The sequence below is a fragment of the Eptesicus fuscus genome, chromosome 6 (assembly GCF_027574615.1).
Source record: "Eptesicus fuscus isolate TK198812 chromosome 6, DD_ASM_mEF_20220401, whole genome shotgun sequence".
NCBI lineage: Eukaryota > Metazoa > Chordata > Mammalia > Chiroptera > Vespertilionidae > Eptesicus > Eptesicus fuscus.
The window spans coordinates 23315751-23332695 of NC_072478.1; the positions used below are offsets into that span (position 1 = coordinate 23315751).

At 52.2% G+C, this 16945-nt stretch overlaps 1 protein-coding gene across 4 annotated transcripts; it reads left to right on the top strand.

Annotated features, from left to right (window-relative positions):
* Window positions 1-874: 874 nt before the first annotated feature.
* On the top strand, window positions 875-11058 carry RAB3D (RAB3D, member RAS oncogene family). 4 transcript variants are annotated; one of them, XM_054717421.1, is made up of 6 exons: window positions 875-1067; window positions 2404-2668; window positions 3345-3463; window positions 3551-3675; window positions 8240-8317; window positions 8699-11058. In XM_054717421.1, exons 2-6 carry the CDS (start codon window positions 2441-2443, stop codon window positions 8908-8910), a joined length of 762 nt encoding a protein of 253 aa, XP_054573396.1. In that variant the 5' UTR covers window positions 875-1067; window positions 2404-2440; the 3' UTR covers window positions 8911-11058. The 4 variants fall into 4 exon arrangements, with proteins under 4 accessions (XP_054573396.1, XP_054573397.1, XP_054573399.1 ...); XM_054717422.1 differs by having other exon boundaries at window positions 875-1016; XM_054717424.1 differs by having other exon boundaries at window positions 8240-8432; window positions 8699-8787.
* Window positions 11059-16945: the final 5887 nt, after the last annotated feature.

Here is a 16945-nt window from a genome sequence, read left to right on the forward strand (position 1 = left end):
GTAACTGAACCCACAGAAAGGAAGCTTTGGGTAAGGGAGGACTACTATACAAGTCAGTGCACGATTTGCCACATTTTCCCTTCTCCACAATGACCAGTGTGAGAAGCAAACCTTAAATGTTGGGTGCCATTGAAGTTTTGGGGATGCTTGTTACTGAGCATATGCCACTCTTTCCTGACTGATGCATGTCATTTTTATTCATCCTCATGGCAGTCCTCAGAGGCATCTGCTGTTTCATGAAGCAGTGGTACTCAGAGATGTTCCACAAGTGGCTTCAGGTGGAGTTGGTGGAATTTGAACACCAGCAAAGCCTAAGCTATTATAACTGCACATCCTCTCCTGCTGGCAAAAAGAAAACTCTAGGACCTCAGTTAGGGCTGGATATGCCAAATTTCCATACTGTGTGCCTTCGGTCAAGGAGCTGATCCTTTCTGAGACTCAGTTTCCTTATCCATAAAGTGGAAATTAATTCCAAGGGCCCTTAAGAATATTTGGAAAAGGGATTGAGCCCACTCTAGGATCAGGCACACTGCAATTACAAACACTAATTCAGACCAGAACCCATACACAACCCTGTGTGTATCAACCATTTGACTGTTGGGGAAACTGAGGCCCAGAGAGGTTAAGTAACTTCTCCAAAGTCACAGGGATAGAAAGCGGTGGAGCTGGGATTCGAACCTGGCTCCAGAATCCGCGCGCTCAATCGCCCTGCACACAGTAGGAGTTCTATAAGTAGTTTATTGTTGGGGCGGGTGGAGGGTGAGCTCCAGACCTCCTATCCCCACTTTCCACAAGTCCCGCCCCGGACTCGGCCCCGCCCTGCCCTCCCCTCCCCCGGGAGCGGCCCCTCCTTCCCCGCCTGGGCGGAGCCGGCGCGGGATCCGGGTGGCTGCGGGCTGCAGCGGCGGTGGCAGAGGCTGCGGGGTCGGGGTCGCGGTCGCGGTCGGGGTGGCGGCCGAGGGCAAAGCCGCAGCGAGTTCGGAGGCGGAAACTCCGCGGGCAACGACCCACTCGAGGTGACCCCCTCGGAGGGAGCGCACCCGCCCCACACCTCTGCGTCCCATCAGGTCTGGGGGGGGGGGGGGGGGGCGGGACAGGGGGTTGGGGGAGGCCCCGTGGGAACAAAGGCGGGCAGCGGGGGACGCCTCTACCCTCGCCCCCACCCAGCTGGGCTCCTCCGAGAACGTTAATGGGACGCGGGCGGCTACGAGAGCCCCGCTGGGAACAGGAGATGGGACCATATGGTGATGGGGGGAAGCTCCAGAGCTACCCCGCACTGGCTGGGGCCCCCCAAATCCAGCGAAGAGGGAAAGGGCCAAATCCCGGGACCCTTACCAAGTGCGGGGCGAGGGAGGATGGGGCCGGCTGACAGGTGGGCTGGGGATGGGGCGGGGACGGGGGCCCCAGCCTGGCAGCCCTGCCCAGCTCGGGGAAAGGCTTCCTGTCTCTTGTCTTCCCCTCAAACTCGTTCTCCCGGAACACGGGGTGGGGCTGAGGGCTGGGCAGAAAGGGGGGCCGGTTGTGTTCTCCTTTAAAATGGAAAAAAGCCCCACAGGCAGTTGAGAAAGAGCTTTGCGAGGAGTATCTCCGCAGGTGTGCCCTCCGTTCACCCAGGTCTTCTGGAACCTCCCCGTGTGGCTCCCTGTAGACAGCTGGGGAAGCTGAGATCTAGGGCGGCCCTGAGGGCTGAGGGCATGTCCCGGGCCCAGGTGGAGCAGCCCCGCTGTGGGGACACAATGCCTGGAAGGACAGGACCAGGAGTGGTGGTCCTGGCAGCAGGGTTCTTGGTTATTAGGTGGCTGGGGTGGCTTCCTTCTATTTGAGGACCATCACCCCAGCCTCCCTGGGCTGGGGCTGGACTGAGTCAGCTCTCTCCAGAACGAAATGGGCCCGGCCCCTTTGACAAACAGAAGGTGGCAGTAACCATTGCCGGGGCGGAGCTGGGCTTATCCCTGGGCTGGATCACTGAAACCCCTGGGCTGAACCTACTGAAATCCCCTCCCCTGGGGATCAGGGAAGGGGTTAACCTCAGCCTGGATGGGGGCAGGGTAGGCACCCTGGCGGTGGCTGACACCTGCCAAAGTCAACACCCAGCCTGCGGGGGGGGGGGGGGGGGGGGAGGGGGGGCTCTATCCAGCTGGCAGGCCCCCTCCCCCAGCTCACACCTGGGCCACACTGGCTGCTCACCAGGGGGCAAAGTCCACACCTGCACCTTTGCAGGGTCTGGTTCCTCAGCAGCCAGAAGAGGCTGCCATGCGCCCCCCAACCTGGGCCCTTGCATTTGCCAAACATCCCCATTTTCTGCGTCCTGCAGAGAGCAACTGATGCATCCTGAGTCGCTTGGCCTCCAAGTGGCAGAACCGGGATTTGAACCCAGGTTACTTGTCTTTTATTTCCCTGCAGGGCTCCAGGCCTCCCCGGCAGGAGGCTTCCCCCCAGGATGGCATCAGCTGGAGACCCCCCCACCAGCCCACGTGATGCAGCAGACCAGAACTTCGACTACATGTTCAAGCTGCTGCTCATTGGCAATAGCAGCGTGGGCAAGACATCCTTCCTGTTCCGCTACGCAGACGACTCCTTCACACCCGCCTTCGTCAGCACCGTGGGCATTGACTTCAAGGTCAAGACCGTCTACCGCCACGACAAGAGGATCAAGCTGCAGATATGGGTGGGCCCTGCCGCTGTTCCTGGGTCTGCGGCTGAGGAGGGCCTGGAGTTCCCTCTGGGACGTCCATGGGGAGGTGTGGGGCCGTGGGAAGGGGTCCCGAGTGAGAGAGGAGCCCAGAGTCGGGGAGGGGGCATGGAGTAGATGTGAAGAGTAGGGGAGTATTATCTGTGAGCGAATTCATGCGGATGAGAGGATACGCCCTGCCCTGTGAGGCCTGAGGGGGAGTCAGCAGTAACCCAAGGCAGTTAGAAGTCCTGGTGACTAATGGGAAAGGGATTTAGGTACATCTCCGGTATGAGCCCACAGGCCCCCACTGAGCCTGCCAGGTGTCAGAGCCATCCTCACCCCCCACCGCACCCCCAAGGTGCAGCCATTGGTAACAATTGTCAGGGTAACGAGCGCCAGGTGTGTGCATCGAGATGGTCCCCTCTAGCCCAGGAGGCTCCTATTTGTGGTCATTACGTTGGCTCTTGGAGCTGAGGTCAAAGGGGCTTATAAGTCTGTGAGAGGCACTGACCCCTCAGACTGGGAATTCCTCAAGCTCAGGGCCATGCTCACATCAGACTGGAGGCTGTAGAGGCAAGGCCCACGTTCCTCCCATCAGACCGGGGCAGTGAGGGCAGGGCCCTGCGGGGGTGCGGTGACCCCTAGTCGGCTGACCCCACTGTTTCCCCAGGACACGGCAGGACAGGAACGCTACCGAACGATCACCACGGCCTACTACCGGGGAGCCATGGGCTTCCTGCTCATGTATGATGTTGCCAACCAGGAGTCCTTTACCGCAGTGCAGGACTGGTGAGTGCTTGCCGACTACTGATCCCCTGACCTTTGCCCTCTCCCCTAACCCCAAATCTCTGCCCTAACAGCCCTCAAACTCCACAGGGCCACCCAGATCAAGACCTACTCCTGGGACAATGCTCAGGTCATCCTTGTGGGGAACAAGTGTGACCTGGAGGATGAGCGTGTCGTGCTTGAGGAGGACGGCCGGAGGCTCGCCGATGACCTTGGTTAGTGCCCAACCTGGGCTGTAGGCCCTGGACTTCCCAGAACAAGCCCCTATCCTCATGCTCCGATCCCAGGTCCAACCACAGTCTCCAACCCTTCGCTCTTTGAGGATCTGGCCAGAAAAATGCCCACATGTATGCCACCTTCTCCACTTAATTCCAGGGGGTTCACCCATTGACCCCCCTCCCTGACTGCTGCCCCCCCTAGGAACGCAGACTCAGAAGACTGTTTCTGGACATTTATCCCACAAACATCCTCACCCACGTGGGAAACAGCGAGTATGTCAAATGACAGTACTGCTAGTGGCAGGGACACCTTGGCAGCCTCCCAGGTGTCTCCCAGTGGAGGAAGCCACAAAACAGAAAGCATATTCACGTGGCAAAATGCTGTGCAGCCGTGAGCATGGCAAGGTTCCTGGGATATATGGCTAAGAGGTAAAAGCAAACTGCAGAACAGTGGCTATGGCTGCTTCCTTTAGTTCAGGCCGCGGTCAGCAAACATTTGCTTAAAGGGCCAGAGAGGAAATGGTTTTGGTCGTAGGGTCTCTCACAACTATTCAGTTCTGCCTGAAAATAGGCATAGACAATACATCAATGAATGAGTGTGACAGCCAGGAAAATGTTATTTACAAAACAGGCCATGGGCCGGATTTGGCCTGCATTCTGAAGTGGGCCAACACCTGCATCTATACTAATAAAAGGGTAATATGCCAATAAGACCGGACGTCTTCCGGACGTCCTTCCCGACAAAGCCACAGTGGCAGGGCTGAGGCAGAGGCGGTTGGGGGATCAGGCTGGCAGGGGAACAGTTAGGGGCATCAGGCAGGCAGGCAGGTGAGTGGTTAAGAGCCAGTAGTCCCGGATTGCAAGAGGGGTCCCCTGATTGCGAGAGGGTGCAGGCCGGGCTGAGGGGACCCCCCACTTCACCCCCCTGCATGAATTTCATGCACTGGGACTCTAGTTAGTGTATAAAAAGGATGAGAATAAGAACGTATACTTATGTTTGCCTAAAGGAACTCTGGTAGGATACAGAAGGATCTAGTCACAGAAGTGACCTTTGTGTCTGAAAAAACTGGGTGTCTAGAAACCAGGGTGGGAGGGGGACTTTTCAGTTTATCTTTTTGGAGCAGGTGATGAATGAATTCTCTTAAGCTCAATGCAAACCTTGCCCTGGAATATTCTAGTATTCTAGGCTCTCCCAGGACTTTCCTTACAGGAGGCAGTGTAACTACTGTAGGGTAGGGCGTGTAGAGGACCCAGAGTTCAACTAGAATCCCAGTCTGCAGCCCACTGCTGTGTGACCGAGGGTACAGTGCCTCCCCTCTGTGCTTCCATTTCTCACCCAGGAGACAGAGGTGAAACCGTGTCTACTTCATAGGGCTGTTAGCAAGATTACATAGGCAAACGCTGGCCTCGGTTGAACGTTAACTTGTACTATTTCTCAGTCACTTTGTGATCTTGTACCGGTGACTCCAGCTCTCTGGGTCTGCACGTCCCAATGTGTCAAATGGAGATAGTAACAGCCCCACCTCACTGAGTTATCACGAGGACTAAATGAGTTACGACGTGTGAAGCAGTTATAACAGAGTCTGGCACATGAGCAGGTTGCATCTCAGTGTTAGCTGGCATGACTGTGAACTATTGTTGATGCTTGCATAGAAAACTCTAAGCACCTTATGGCCCACCAAGTCTGAAATATCTGCTATCTGGCCCTTTACAGAAAAAGTCCAAGGACCCCTGGGCTATCATGGTCCCCTTTCTCTTTTTTCTTGCCATCAATTTGTTGGAGAAACTGGGTCTTTGTTCTATGGAACATCTTCCATTTGAGGTTTGGGGCTCTTTGCCCCCTCGGGGTGTCGTTTAACCTGCTCCTCAGAGGGTCCCTGGTGTTTTCTGGGAACTCTAGCCTGGGTTTCGCTTCCTGGGGAGTCCTATCGTGGGCTAGGGTACTTGTGGATGTCGCCCACACCTTCTTGCAGAGACATCTAGTGCCAGGGCTGAGGGGAGACTTCCCACTCTGTCATTAAGTTGAAAATACCAGAGTACAAAGCAGAAGATGGAATTTAATCTCAATTTTGTAAAAAAAAAAAAAAACAAAAACAAAAAATCCCCCCCCCCACACACAACCTACGAACCCAAGCCCAACAATTATGTATTTGTATTTTTTAAATATATTTTATTGATTTTTTACAGAGAGGAAAGGAGAGGGATAGAGAGCTAGAAACATCGATGAGAGAGAAACATCGACCAGCTGCCTCCTGCACACCCCCCACCGGGGATGTGCCCGCAACCAATGTACATGCCCTTGACCGGAATCGAACCGGGGACCCTTCAGTCCGCAGACCGACGCTCTATCCACTGAGCCAAACCGGTTTCGGCTGTATTTGTATTTTTTAAAATTAATTTTGTATTGATTTCAGAGAGGAAGGGAGAGGAAGGGAGAGAGAGAAACATCAGTGATGAGAGAGAATCACTGATTGGTTGCCTCCTGCAGGACTCCTACTGGGGATCGAGCCCGAAACCCAGTCAGGTGCCCTTGACCGGAATCGAACCTGGGCCCCTTCAGTCCACAGTCGGACGCTCTATCCACTGAGCCAAACCGGCTAGGGCTGTATTTGTATTTTTACAAGTAGAAAGCTAAATATCAAAACATCAAGAGCAATTGTCTCTGGGTGATGAAACTACAAATGGCTTTCATATTTGTCTTGATACTTTTCAGCAGTTTCTAGCTTTCTCTAGCAAATATTTATGATGAGAAAAAAATACTTTAAAAAAAAAGAAAGGACTCAGATTGAGAGAAGCCACACACATTTGAAGGAAATGCCAGGTTTGCCCAGGAAGACAGTGGGGTGCCATTGATGATCACTGGGTTCCGAGGAGAAGGTCTGAGTTCATATCCTGCCTCTAGCATTCATTCATTCATCATTCATTCATTCATCCACCCAGTCATTGAGCATGTAGTTTCCTAATGCCTGCTCTGTGCCAGGCACTGGCCGCAGAGTGGACAAGGCAGACAGAAATCCTGCCCTCTTGGAGCTGGTGGTCTAGTAGCGGAGACGGATAGGACACCTATCATTACACACCTAACTATTTAATCACATTTTTATAGTGCAGCATGACACGTGCCGGGGTAGAGGCCCATCCACCCTGTGCTGTGTGAAATATGGTGGGTGCTGGTTTGCACTTCTGGCCCACCTTGGCGGCTGTGGCAGGTGGGGACACATCGGGGACCTTTCCGGGCTAGTTCCCTGCAGGCAGATCCTTAACCAAACGTTTAGGGGTGCTGGAAGGATCGTCACGTACACGTTATTTGCAGGTTGACTGGCTGCTTTCTGTAGCTGAGGGACCTTAAGCAAAGCGTTTGTTTCACCTCCCGCCTTTGGGAGGGCAAACAAGTTGTGACAGTCACTGAGAATACACTCAAAGCCGCCTCACATCCTCCCACCCCAGCAGGAGCCAGCCGGCCAAGACCCAAGGTGGTGCAATAGGAATATTTATTCTTCTTTCTTTATTATATTAAAATATTTATTTAATGTTAACTGTTGCTCGAGCAAGGCAGCCTGGGTGTGAACCCTGGCCCTGCCACGTGTTACCTATGTGAATTTAAATAAGCGAGTTTCCCTCTCTGTGCCTCAGTTTCCTCATCTATAAAATGGGTTATAATAGGATGAGCCTCGGAGCATCATTAAAGATGTTTATTTATGCAAAGCGCTTAGAAAAGTGCCTGGCACATAGTAAACATGATATAAGCACTTATTATTATTATTATTATTATTATTATCACCATTATCACCACCATTGCCATTTTTAGTGCCTTCTATAGGCCAGGAACTACTTACCACACACTCTCCACAAACACTGGGGAACCCGACAGAGACTGCAGACTGGTAGCCCCCAGGCTGAAGCCCGCCTTCAGCTATGCTTTACTTGGTCTGGAGCACATTTTCCAGAGCATTTCTAAAGTCCATAGAAATGTCTAGTGTTGTGGGCACCCTTGCGGTACCGTCCTGTGCAGTACAACTGCATGGAAGGTAAGTCGAAGCCACCCATCCCTCTAGGCACCAGAGTATTACTACCTGGACTCTGGCAGCCACTGCCTTGGGACAGAGAGGTTCTTAGGGTAGTTCAGAGCAGGGATTCTGTCACAAGGTTTTTTGTTTGTTTGTTTGCCTTTTATTTCAGAGCGGAAGGGAGAGGGAGAGAGAGATAGAAGCATCCATGATGAGAGAGAATCATTGATCGGCTGCCTCCTGCATGCCCCGCACTGGGGATTGAGCCTGCAACCCGAGCGTGCGCCCCTGATGGGAACTGAACCCGGGACCCTTCAATCCACAGGCCGACGCTCTATCCACTGAGCCAAACCAGCCAGGACTATCGCAGGTTTTTATTAACATGGTTCCCATTTTATAGACAAGCACACTGCGGCTCAGAGAGCCTAAGGCGCTCAGCCAAGGTCCCATAGCTGCAGAACGGACAGAAGTGGGCTTGGAACCCAGATTTGGATGATGCCACAGCCCAGCCTGTGCCTCTCAGGGTCTCACAGGTGTCCCCACTTATGTCCGTCCAGGTTTCGAGTTCTTCGAGGCCAGTGCCAAGGAGAATATCAACGTGAAGCAGGTCTTCGAGCGCCTGGTGGATGTCATCTGTGAGAAAATGAACGAGTCCCTGGATCCCAGCTCCAGCCCCGGCAGCAATGGGAAAGGCCCCACCTTGGGGGAGGCCCCACCTCCCCAGCCTAGCAGCTGCAGCTGCTAGAGATGGTACCCAACCCCCACCCACCCCCTCCTGCCTTGGCAGGCAATGTGACTGAGGCATGAGCCACAAGGGCTGTTTCCAAGCTCAGGGCGCCCCTTTCCCCCCTGTCAGCTGTCAGCTGCCCCTCACTGCCCGCATGGTTCGTTTTCTCACCGTAGCCGCCAGCTGCCCAAGCAGCCCTCCCCCCCCATCACGAGCTCCTGACCCTGGGGACTCTGCATTAGAGGCAGGGTCTGGGGATGTTGACATGCCCGCGCTTGCTGCTTTCCAGGTGTTTTAGTGGGGGCGCATGGGCAGCCTGCGGGGCTTCCACAGTGCCTTCTGGGTTCGAGCCATTGTCCACATCCATTCTGTGCTGGGCGTTGTCTGGAGTTCACGAGCTGGCAGAAGGTGGTTAGCCTTCTTCCTCACGCCCTGCGGGTTCTCAGAGTTCATCCTTGGAGATGTGGAAGGAGGCTCCTTGCTCAGGGTCCCCTGCTCTGATCCCGAGCCTGCCCATCCATCTCTGATCTCAGGGCTCCAAGGTGGGGAGGTGACTTTGGCCCTGGTAGACCCCTCCCTTCTGGCCTGCAGATCCTCTGTCTGTGAAAACAGTATTAAAGCAGCTTTACCTGTTGTGAAGGGATAGGGGGACAGACCCCCCCGGGTTTTGGGGACCCCGAAGTGCCTTGAGTTTCCCCAGAATTCCGCATCACCACGACCCTGCCACTGTTTTGGCTGATCCATGTTGCCCCTGATCCAGGACTGAATTCTGGAATTATGCACCGTGTGAGGCCAGGCAGGGAATCGCCAACTCCCTCGCCTTACTGTTTGGGGCTTTTTGCCAGGAGTTAACCTCAGAGCCAGGAGCCCCGGGCCCTCCCGCCCAAACCTGCCTCCCAGGGCCCATTGGGTGATGTTTCAAGCAAGGTCTTTCCACATCTCACATCCTGCTAGAGAAGGAAATTGAGCAACGTTCCCATAGCCCGCCCTCGCTGGTGACTTTCTGCTGTAAGGGCTTGGGCTCCCTTTACGTGAGCACCGGTGAAGACCCAGTGTCCGTTTCCTGAGCCATGTCATCGGTGGGGTCCAGAGACGGGACCTTTTTTGCTAATGGAGGAGTCACTCTAAGGAATGTTTGGGGTTTGGGCCGGAGGAGTGGGAAGGGAGGGTTGTGTAACTGCTACCGCCTCTTGCACTTCATGATATAGCTTGGGAGTGGCAGGCGGACGGGGGATGGGCTGGGGTCCGTCTCCCTGGTTGAGGCTTGGGTTCCCAGCTGCCCCGGGCTCCTGCTGGGAGGTTATGTGCAGTTTGGGGATCTAGCATCTTCACACACACCCCGTACAGCTCCGTGGCCCTTTCTGCCTTGGAACACTAACCGACACCCCATAACTCGATAGACACTGTGAGGACAGCCCAAACCGATAGTCTGTGTTCCCCAATTCTACTGTCCCGGCCCCTGCTGGCAAGAGGACCTCCTGTAGCCTTAAAGGTCTCCGCCTCCTCCCCTGCAGCACGGGGAAGGCCTGGTTCAAGTTGAACCTTAGCCCTCACCTTTCTGGAAACTCTAGATTGAACCTATTTCTAGAGGGTCCCATGTACCCCGTATCAGGGTCGGCCCTGAGCGTTTCAAAGCGAGGATATCTTTGTACACCCACCAGTCAAATGACTGGTGAAAGGATCAAGTGTTGGGAGACACGCAAAGTGAGAAGGTCTGAATGCTTGGGGTGGGAATCAGAACTGTTCATTGCTTTGACATAAAAGTGACATTAAATTAGTTAAATGCCTTCTTAAGTTGCCCCACGGGCTGTCAAGATGTCCCTGGCCAGTCCATTCTCGCTGAGCTGCTGCCAGAAAAAAATGGTGGGTCAAGAGGGGCGAGCCTGTTGTCACTCACCGCCTGTGTGATGCAGGGTTGGCCAAATCTTGTCTCTAAGCTTTCTGTGTAGACCAAGTTCTTCCACCGTTCAGCTTCAAGTAACAACCGAGGCAGCTGCCTCCGGGTTCTCTCAAGACTGGGAAGCATGTAGGAGCATCATATGTATTTTTGTTTCTTCTAAAAATAATGCAAGTTTTTATTTCATGATGTGTGGGGGGGAGGGTTTGCTCAAGATAGTCTCTGGGGAACAGAAATGGATGTGCTCCCGGGTCACGGAGGGAAGGGAGGGAGGCTTGTTGAGTTTACAAACAAAAATAAGCCGAAGGCTGTGGGAAAACCACCTCCCAGCTGCAGGGAGTCCTGCCTGGGTCCTGTCCCTTCTTACCATTTGCTTTTAGCAACTTGTCTTTCCACAGGCAGTTCGGTGGGAAATTGCCATGATTGCTGTGGTTTAGGGTTCTGCTTTCTTTCCTTTTCTTTCTTTTTTTTTTCTCTTCCTGGCTTCTCTGGGGGTCATATTCTTGTGTCATTCTCTCCAACTAAACTTAGAAAAACAAGCAAAGGGTGAAATTTGGTCTCCGTGTTGAAGCGCTCATTCTGCTAACTGGCTTCGTCTCCCCCATAATCCCAAAACACTACGGAGAGAGCTCCCGACCTGCTCATTTCCATCCTGGATGTGGTTCTCTTGCGTCAGCGATTCTCTGATGTCCATGGGAAAGACGTTGCACTTTTCTCCACAAGAAAAAAAAATTAAAGCCATTGTGCCCAGATGCAGTTGTTTTTTTATTTCCATTAGTGAAATGCGATTTCCAGGAAGAGGGCAGTTGAATCACAGCCAAGCCGATGGTTGAGGGCCGTGCGGGATGTAGCAGATCTCGTGTTAGTCCAGGGCGGCTCAGGCCTGGGGCTGTCTAGCTGGAACTCAGGGCCACCCCTTTGGCTCTGGAAACTTCCTCTGCCTGGAGGGCAGAGAGGATAATGTTGCTCCAACTAATTCTACTAGGAAGGTCTGTCCTCCGCCACAGCAGCCAGAGGGGCGCCTGTGAGCACCTGAGTCTGGTCACATCCCTCTCCTCAGAACCCTCCATGGCTCCCACCTGCCTGGGAGTAAATGCCAAAGTCTCCCTGTGGCCTACAGGGTACTGCATGACCTAATCAGCCACCTCCCTGCTCTCAACTTTTCCCACTTGCCCCCTACACTTGCTTTGCTCTGGTCATATTGACCTCCTAGCTGCTATTTGAACACCTCAGGCCCCTGCCTCAGGGCCCTCGCATTAGCTGTTCCTCAGCCTGGAACTCTCCTACCCCAGGTAGTCACAAAGCTCCCCGCACTCACGTCCCCTTTCAGGTTTTTCCACAAATTTCACCTTCTCATTGCTGCTTCTCCCCGCCCCCCTGCCCCCCCACTTCCCCTGTAATTTAGTACTTTAGTACTGCAACCCCTCCTTCCCATAGCCCCTAGAATGTAAAATACTATTTCATTTTCTCATTTAATGTCAACATGTATTTCCTCCAATAGTGTCAGCTAAATGCAGGGATTTAAAAACATTTCACTGCCACACCCAGCTCTGTTCCTGTCTGCTACAATAAAAAAGAAATACTTGGTCTTTGTCCCTGGTTCCTAGCACCTCTCTCTCTCTCTCTCTCTCTCTCTCTCTCTCTCTCTCTTAAAATATTTTATTGATTTTTTTACTGAGAGGAAGGGAGAGGGATAGAGAGTTAGAAACATCGATCAGCAGTCCGCAAGCCGACGTTCTATCCACTGAGCCAAACCGATTAGGGCTCTTTTTAAAATATATATTTCTTCATTGATTTCAGAGAGGAAGAGAGAAGGAGAGGGAGATAGAAACATCAATGATGAGAGAGGATCATTGATTGGCTGCCTCCTGCACACCCCCTAGCAACCCAGGTATATGCTCTTGGCAGGAATCGAACATGGGACCCTTCAGTCCACAGGCTGACACTCTATCCACTGAGCCGAGCTGGCTAGGGTTAGCACACATCTCTTAAAACCCGTTATCTCTGGAGGGAGGGCTAAGTGTCTTTTGTATGCTAAACAGAAGACTGGGGGAGGGGGTTGGTAGCTTCAGGATGGGAGTTGGTCTCCAGAAAGACCAAGCCATGATCAGATGGTTGGCACTGTCAGTCCTGGGAGAAGAGGGGCTGGAGATAGAGTGAGTCACCAATGGCTAATGATTTAATCAATCATGTCTTTGTAAGGAAACCGCCGTGAAAACCCTAAACTATGGAAGAGCTTCCGTGTTGGTGAGCACATGGCCGTGCTGGGAGGGTGGTTCGCCCAGAGAAGGCATGGAAATCCCACACCCTTCCCCATACCGTGTCCTGGGCATCTCTTCCATCTCACCGTTCCTGAGATGTAGCTTTTATTTATATTTTTAAATATGTTTTTATTCTGAGTTGTAGCTTTTGTAATAAATGTAATAACGGGTAAAGTGCTTTCCTGAGTTTTGTGAGTCATTCTAGTTATCAAACCTGAAATGGAAGGAAGATGGCGGGAAACCCCGGATTGTAACCAACTCAGACAGAGGTGTGTCTCACCTGGGGACACAACACTTGCCACTGGCATCTGAGATGGGGGCAGTCCTGTGGGACTGAGCCCTTAAATCTGTGGCTTCTGATGTGGACTCTGGGTAGTTTCAGAACTGAATTGAACTGTGGGACACCCAGCTGATGCCTGCAGATTTGTTTGATATGGAAAATCCTCACATATTTGGTGTCAGAAGTGTGAGTGAAAACTGTTTCTGACATACAGCAGGCACTGTACAGATGTTTGTTCAGCGAATGAATGAACTGCAGAGCCTGAGTGAGCTAGGTCCGAAGACTTGCATACGGTATCAGGATTCTCATCCCTGCTCTCTGTGACTTCTCTCTGTAGCCTCGCCCCTATGAGGTGGCCCCCTCTGAACCATGTGAGTTGTGGGAGGCTGTGGGGATGGTGGAAGCTGCTCTTTCCTGGTAACCCTAGTTAACTTCCCCAAACCAGGTCTCTTGGCCACCTGGGTCCCAGTCCATGCCTGAACCAATGACTGAGGTCAGACAGATGAAACGTGCTGATTGGCTGGCTGGGAGTATTTGCCCGCCCTTACCTAAGGGACAGAAATCTGAGAGGTGGGCTGGTTCCAAAGAAAGCTAGGTGTGTTTTACAGAAGTGGCAGTTGATTGCAGCAATAGCAGATATGACTGTACCCATTTTATTACCCTCCCCAAAAGATAGATGGAAAAATTAGATAAATTACCATTTGCAACCCCCCAATGGAAGGATCCATTCAGTCTGCTATGGTCACTGGGTGAAACCCTTGTTTTATTGATTCTTATCAGTAACCATGGCCACTCTTAATTGGGTAAATGTAATAAGTCCCCATGCCCAGGCCACAGCCCAGGCCAATTAAATCAGAAGATGGGGAGATGGTGTAACCACAGAACCAGCTCAAACTGGTCCTATCCTGTTTCTAATGTCAACTGATGGATGTTGGTGCCAATTCAACAACAATAGGAATCCCCAATTTGGGGTGTGGTGAAGAAAGAAATTATCCAGGGCCAAACACCTCAATGGTGATACAGCACAACTGTGAGGCAGCCCTGGGGCCAGGCCACGCTCCAACTAGGCGGCTCTGCTCCTGGCTGGTCTGCACTGGTCTGCTGTGTCTGTCTGCTCTGTGCTGCAGTGACCTGCTCCACTGCCTTCTGGCCTGTTCTGTTCCTTCCAGTCTTAGGTGGAAAGGAAAGTGTGCTCCCAGAGCCGCAGGAGAGCTGGCTTATATAGACACAAGTCCCCACCCCTGGCCCCTGGTTGGTGTGTCCTCATGCAAACGAGGGCTCCAAATCCTCGGCAGTTTGATTGGTCCGAAAGGCACTGTCCTAATTGGTCAGAATAGAACTGCTCTAGTTGACCCGAGCTTTGCAGCGCCAGTTGGATGGGAAAGCCTCCGTCCTGTGGGCTGAAGTAGGGTTCCAGGCACCCCTTTATCAGGGCTGGCTCTGATGGCAGAAACAGAGCCGGCAGGCAGCTCAGTGCAGGCCTCTCCCTGGAGTGCAGTTTGTGTGAGAGGCCCCTGTGTAGAAATGGCTGCCAGGCTCTGTTTTTAAAAATGTGAGCCCAGTTATCCACCAGGAACCCTTCTTAGTAGGTATCTTCGTTCTCAGGGTTCACACCAACAGGACCCAGAACCAAAGTTTAAACCTTCAATACACCACTTGTGAACCCCTACCTGCTCCCCGCACAGAAACAAAGGACCGGGACATGATCAGAACCTGATGAAACCCTTTCAGAAGCAAAGGCTCTGTTGTCCAGGAAGATCCGGTGTTGAAACTCCTTACATTACTTACTAGTTTTTATTTATTGACTAGAGGCCCAGTGTACGAAATTTGTGCACTGGGTGTGTGTGGGGGTGTCCCTCAGCCCAGCCTGCACCCTCTCCAATCTGCACCCCTCAGGGGATGTCCGACTGCCCAAAGGGATCGGGCCTAAACCAGCAGTCAGACATCCCTCTCACAATCCGGGACTGCTGGCTCCCAACTGCTCGCCTGCCTGATTGCCCCTAACCGCTTCTGCCTGCCAGCCTGATCACCCCCTAACCACTCCCCTGACAGCCTGATCGATGCCAACTGCTCTCCTGCTGGCCTGATTGCCCCTAACTGCCCTCCCCTGCAGGCCTGGTCACCCCTAACTGCCCTCCCCTGCTGGCCTGATCGCCCCCAATTGCCCTCCCCTGCCAGCCATCTTGTGGCTGCCATCTTTGACCACATGGGGGTGGCCATCTTGTGTGAGGGCATGAGGGTCAATTTGCATATTACCTCTTTATTATATAGGATTTTTAGAGAGAGAGAGGAAAGGAGAGAAAGAGAGTGAGAGTGAGGGAAACACCAATTTGTTGTTCCACTTATTTATGCACTCATTGGTTGATTCTTGTATGTGCCCTGGTTGAACCCATAACCTTGGTATATCTGGACGACACTCTAACCAGCTAAGCTACCTGGCCAGGATGAGACCCCTTAAATCTTGCCCCAAGCCCTGGAAGGAGAAGACAGACTTGAGCCTTGTCTCCTGTCTCTTTGCAGGTTGACCTCATAATAAAAGCTTTTTTTTTTTTTTTTTCCTCCTCAAAAGCTAGTGCCATAGCCCGGCCACCATGGCTCAGTGGTTGAGCCTTGACCTATGAACCAGGAGGTTGCAGTTTGATTCCAGGTCACATGTCAGGGCTGTGGGCTCAATCCCCAGTGTGGAGCGTGCAGGAGGCAGCCGATCAATGATTCTCTCTCATCACTGATGTTTCTATCTCTCTCTCCCTCTCCCTTCCTCTCTGAAATCAATAAAGACATATTTAAAAAAGGAAAAAGGAGAAGCTAGTGCCATAGTATTGGCTTCTGTGTCCATTAGGCCTTACTTGGTAACCCTGGGGTCCAAGCTTGAGTATTTTGTTAAACTCCCAGGGGGTTCCGGTGTACAGCCAGGGCTGAGAACAAGTGGTTTACAGGAAATACAGGGGAGAGAGGAACCAGGTAAAGGCACCACAGAGCAGAAGCAGCAAAACCAGAAGGTGTGGAATTCCCAGCATTCCACACTCTTCCTGCAACAAATCAAAGGTAGGCGGGGTTGGGGAAAAGGAGGAAATCTAGAGCAGCGGTTTCTCAAAGTGTGTTTCCTGTGTCAGCAACATTGTCTGGGAACGTGTCAGGAATGCAGATCCCTAGCCCTCAAGATCTCCTGAGTCAGAAGCTCTGGTGGAGGGATTGGGACTTTAAGAAAACATCTAAAGGATTGCAATGCGTGCTCTAATTTCAGGACTACTGGATTCAAATAAAAGGGACGTAGAAGACATGACACACATAACATGGGGAGCTTGTTTGGATCCCAATTCAAAGAAACCAAATGTACAATGCCATTTTGAGCCAATTAGAGAAATCGATGATGGCCTGTGTGTTTGGTGATGCCAAAGAATGGCTGCTGATTGTCTAGCTGTTGTCTTAGTCCAGTGGTCGGCAAACTGTGCCTTGCGAGCCACATGCGGCTCTTTGGACTCTTGAGTGTGGCTCTTCCACAAAATGCCACGTGCGGGCGCGCACGTACAGTGCGACTGAAACTTCGTGGCCCGTGCGCAGAAGTCGGTTTTCGGCTCTCAAAAGAAATTTCAATCGTTGTACTGTTGATATTTGGCTCTGTTGACTAATGAGTTTGCTGACCACTGTACTTAGTCCATTCAAGCTATTATAACAGAATATCAGCCTTGGTGGGTTAGAAACAACATTTATTTCTCACAGTTCTAGAGGCTGGGAAGTTCAAGACCAAGGTGCCAGCAGATTACTGTGTCCTCACATGGTGGGAGGGGTGAGGGAGCTCTTTGGAGTCTCTATTACAAGGGCACTAATCCCATTCATGAGGGTCCCACACTCATGACCTAATCACCTCCTAATACCATCACCTTGGGGATTAGGTTTCAACATACAAATTTTAGGGGAGACACACATATTCAGTCTGATGTTATAATGGCAATAGGGTTGTGAACACAAATGTATACATTTAAAATTTTTATTTTAATCTTTATTGTTGAGAGTATTACAGATGTCCCCTCTCTTTCCCCCATTACCTCCCTTCACCGGGTTTATGCCTCACCACAGGTCTTTACCACCTATTGTCTG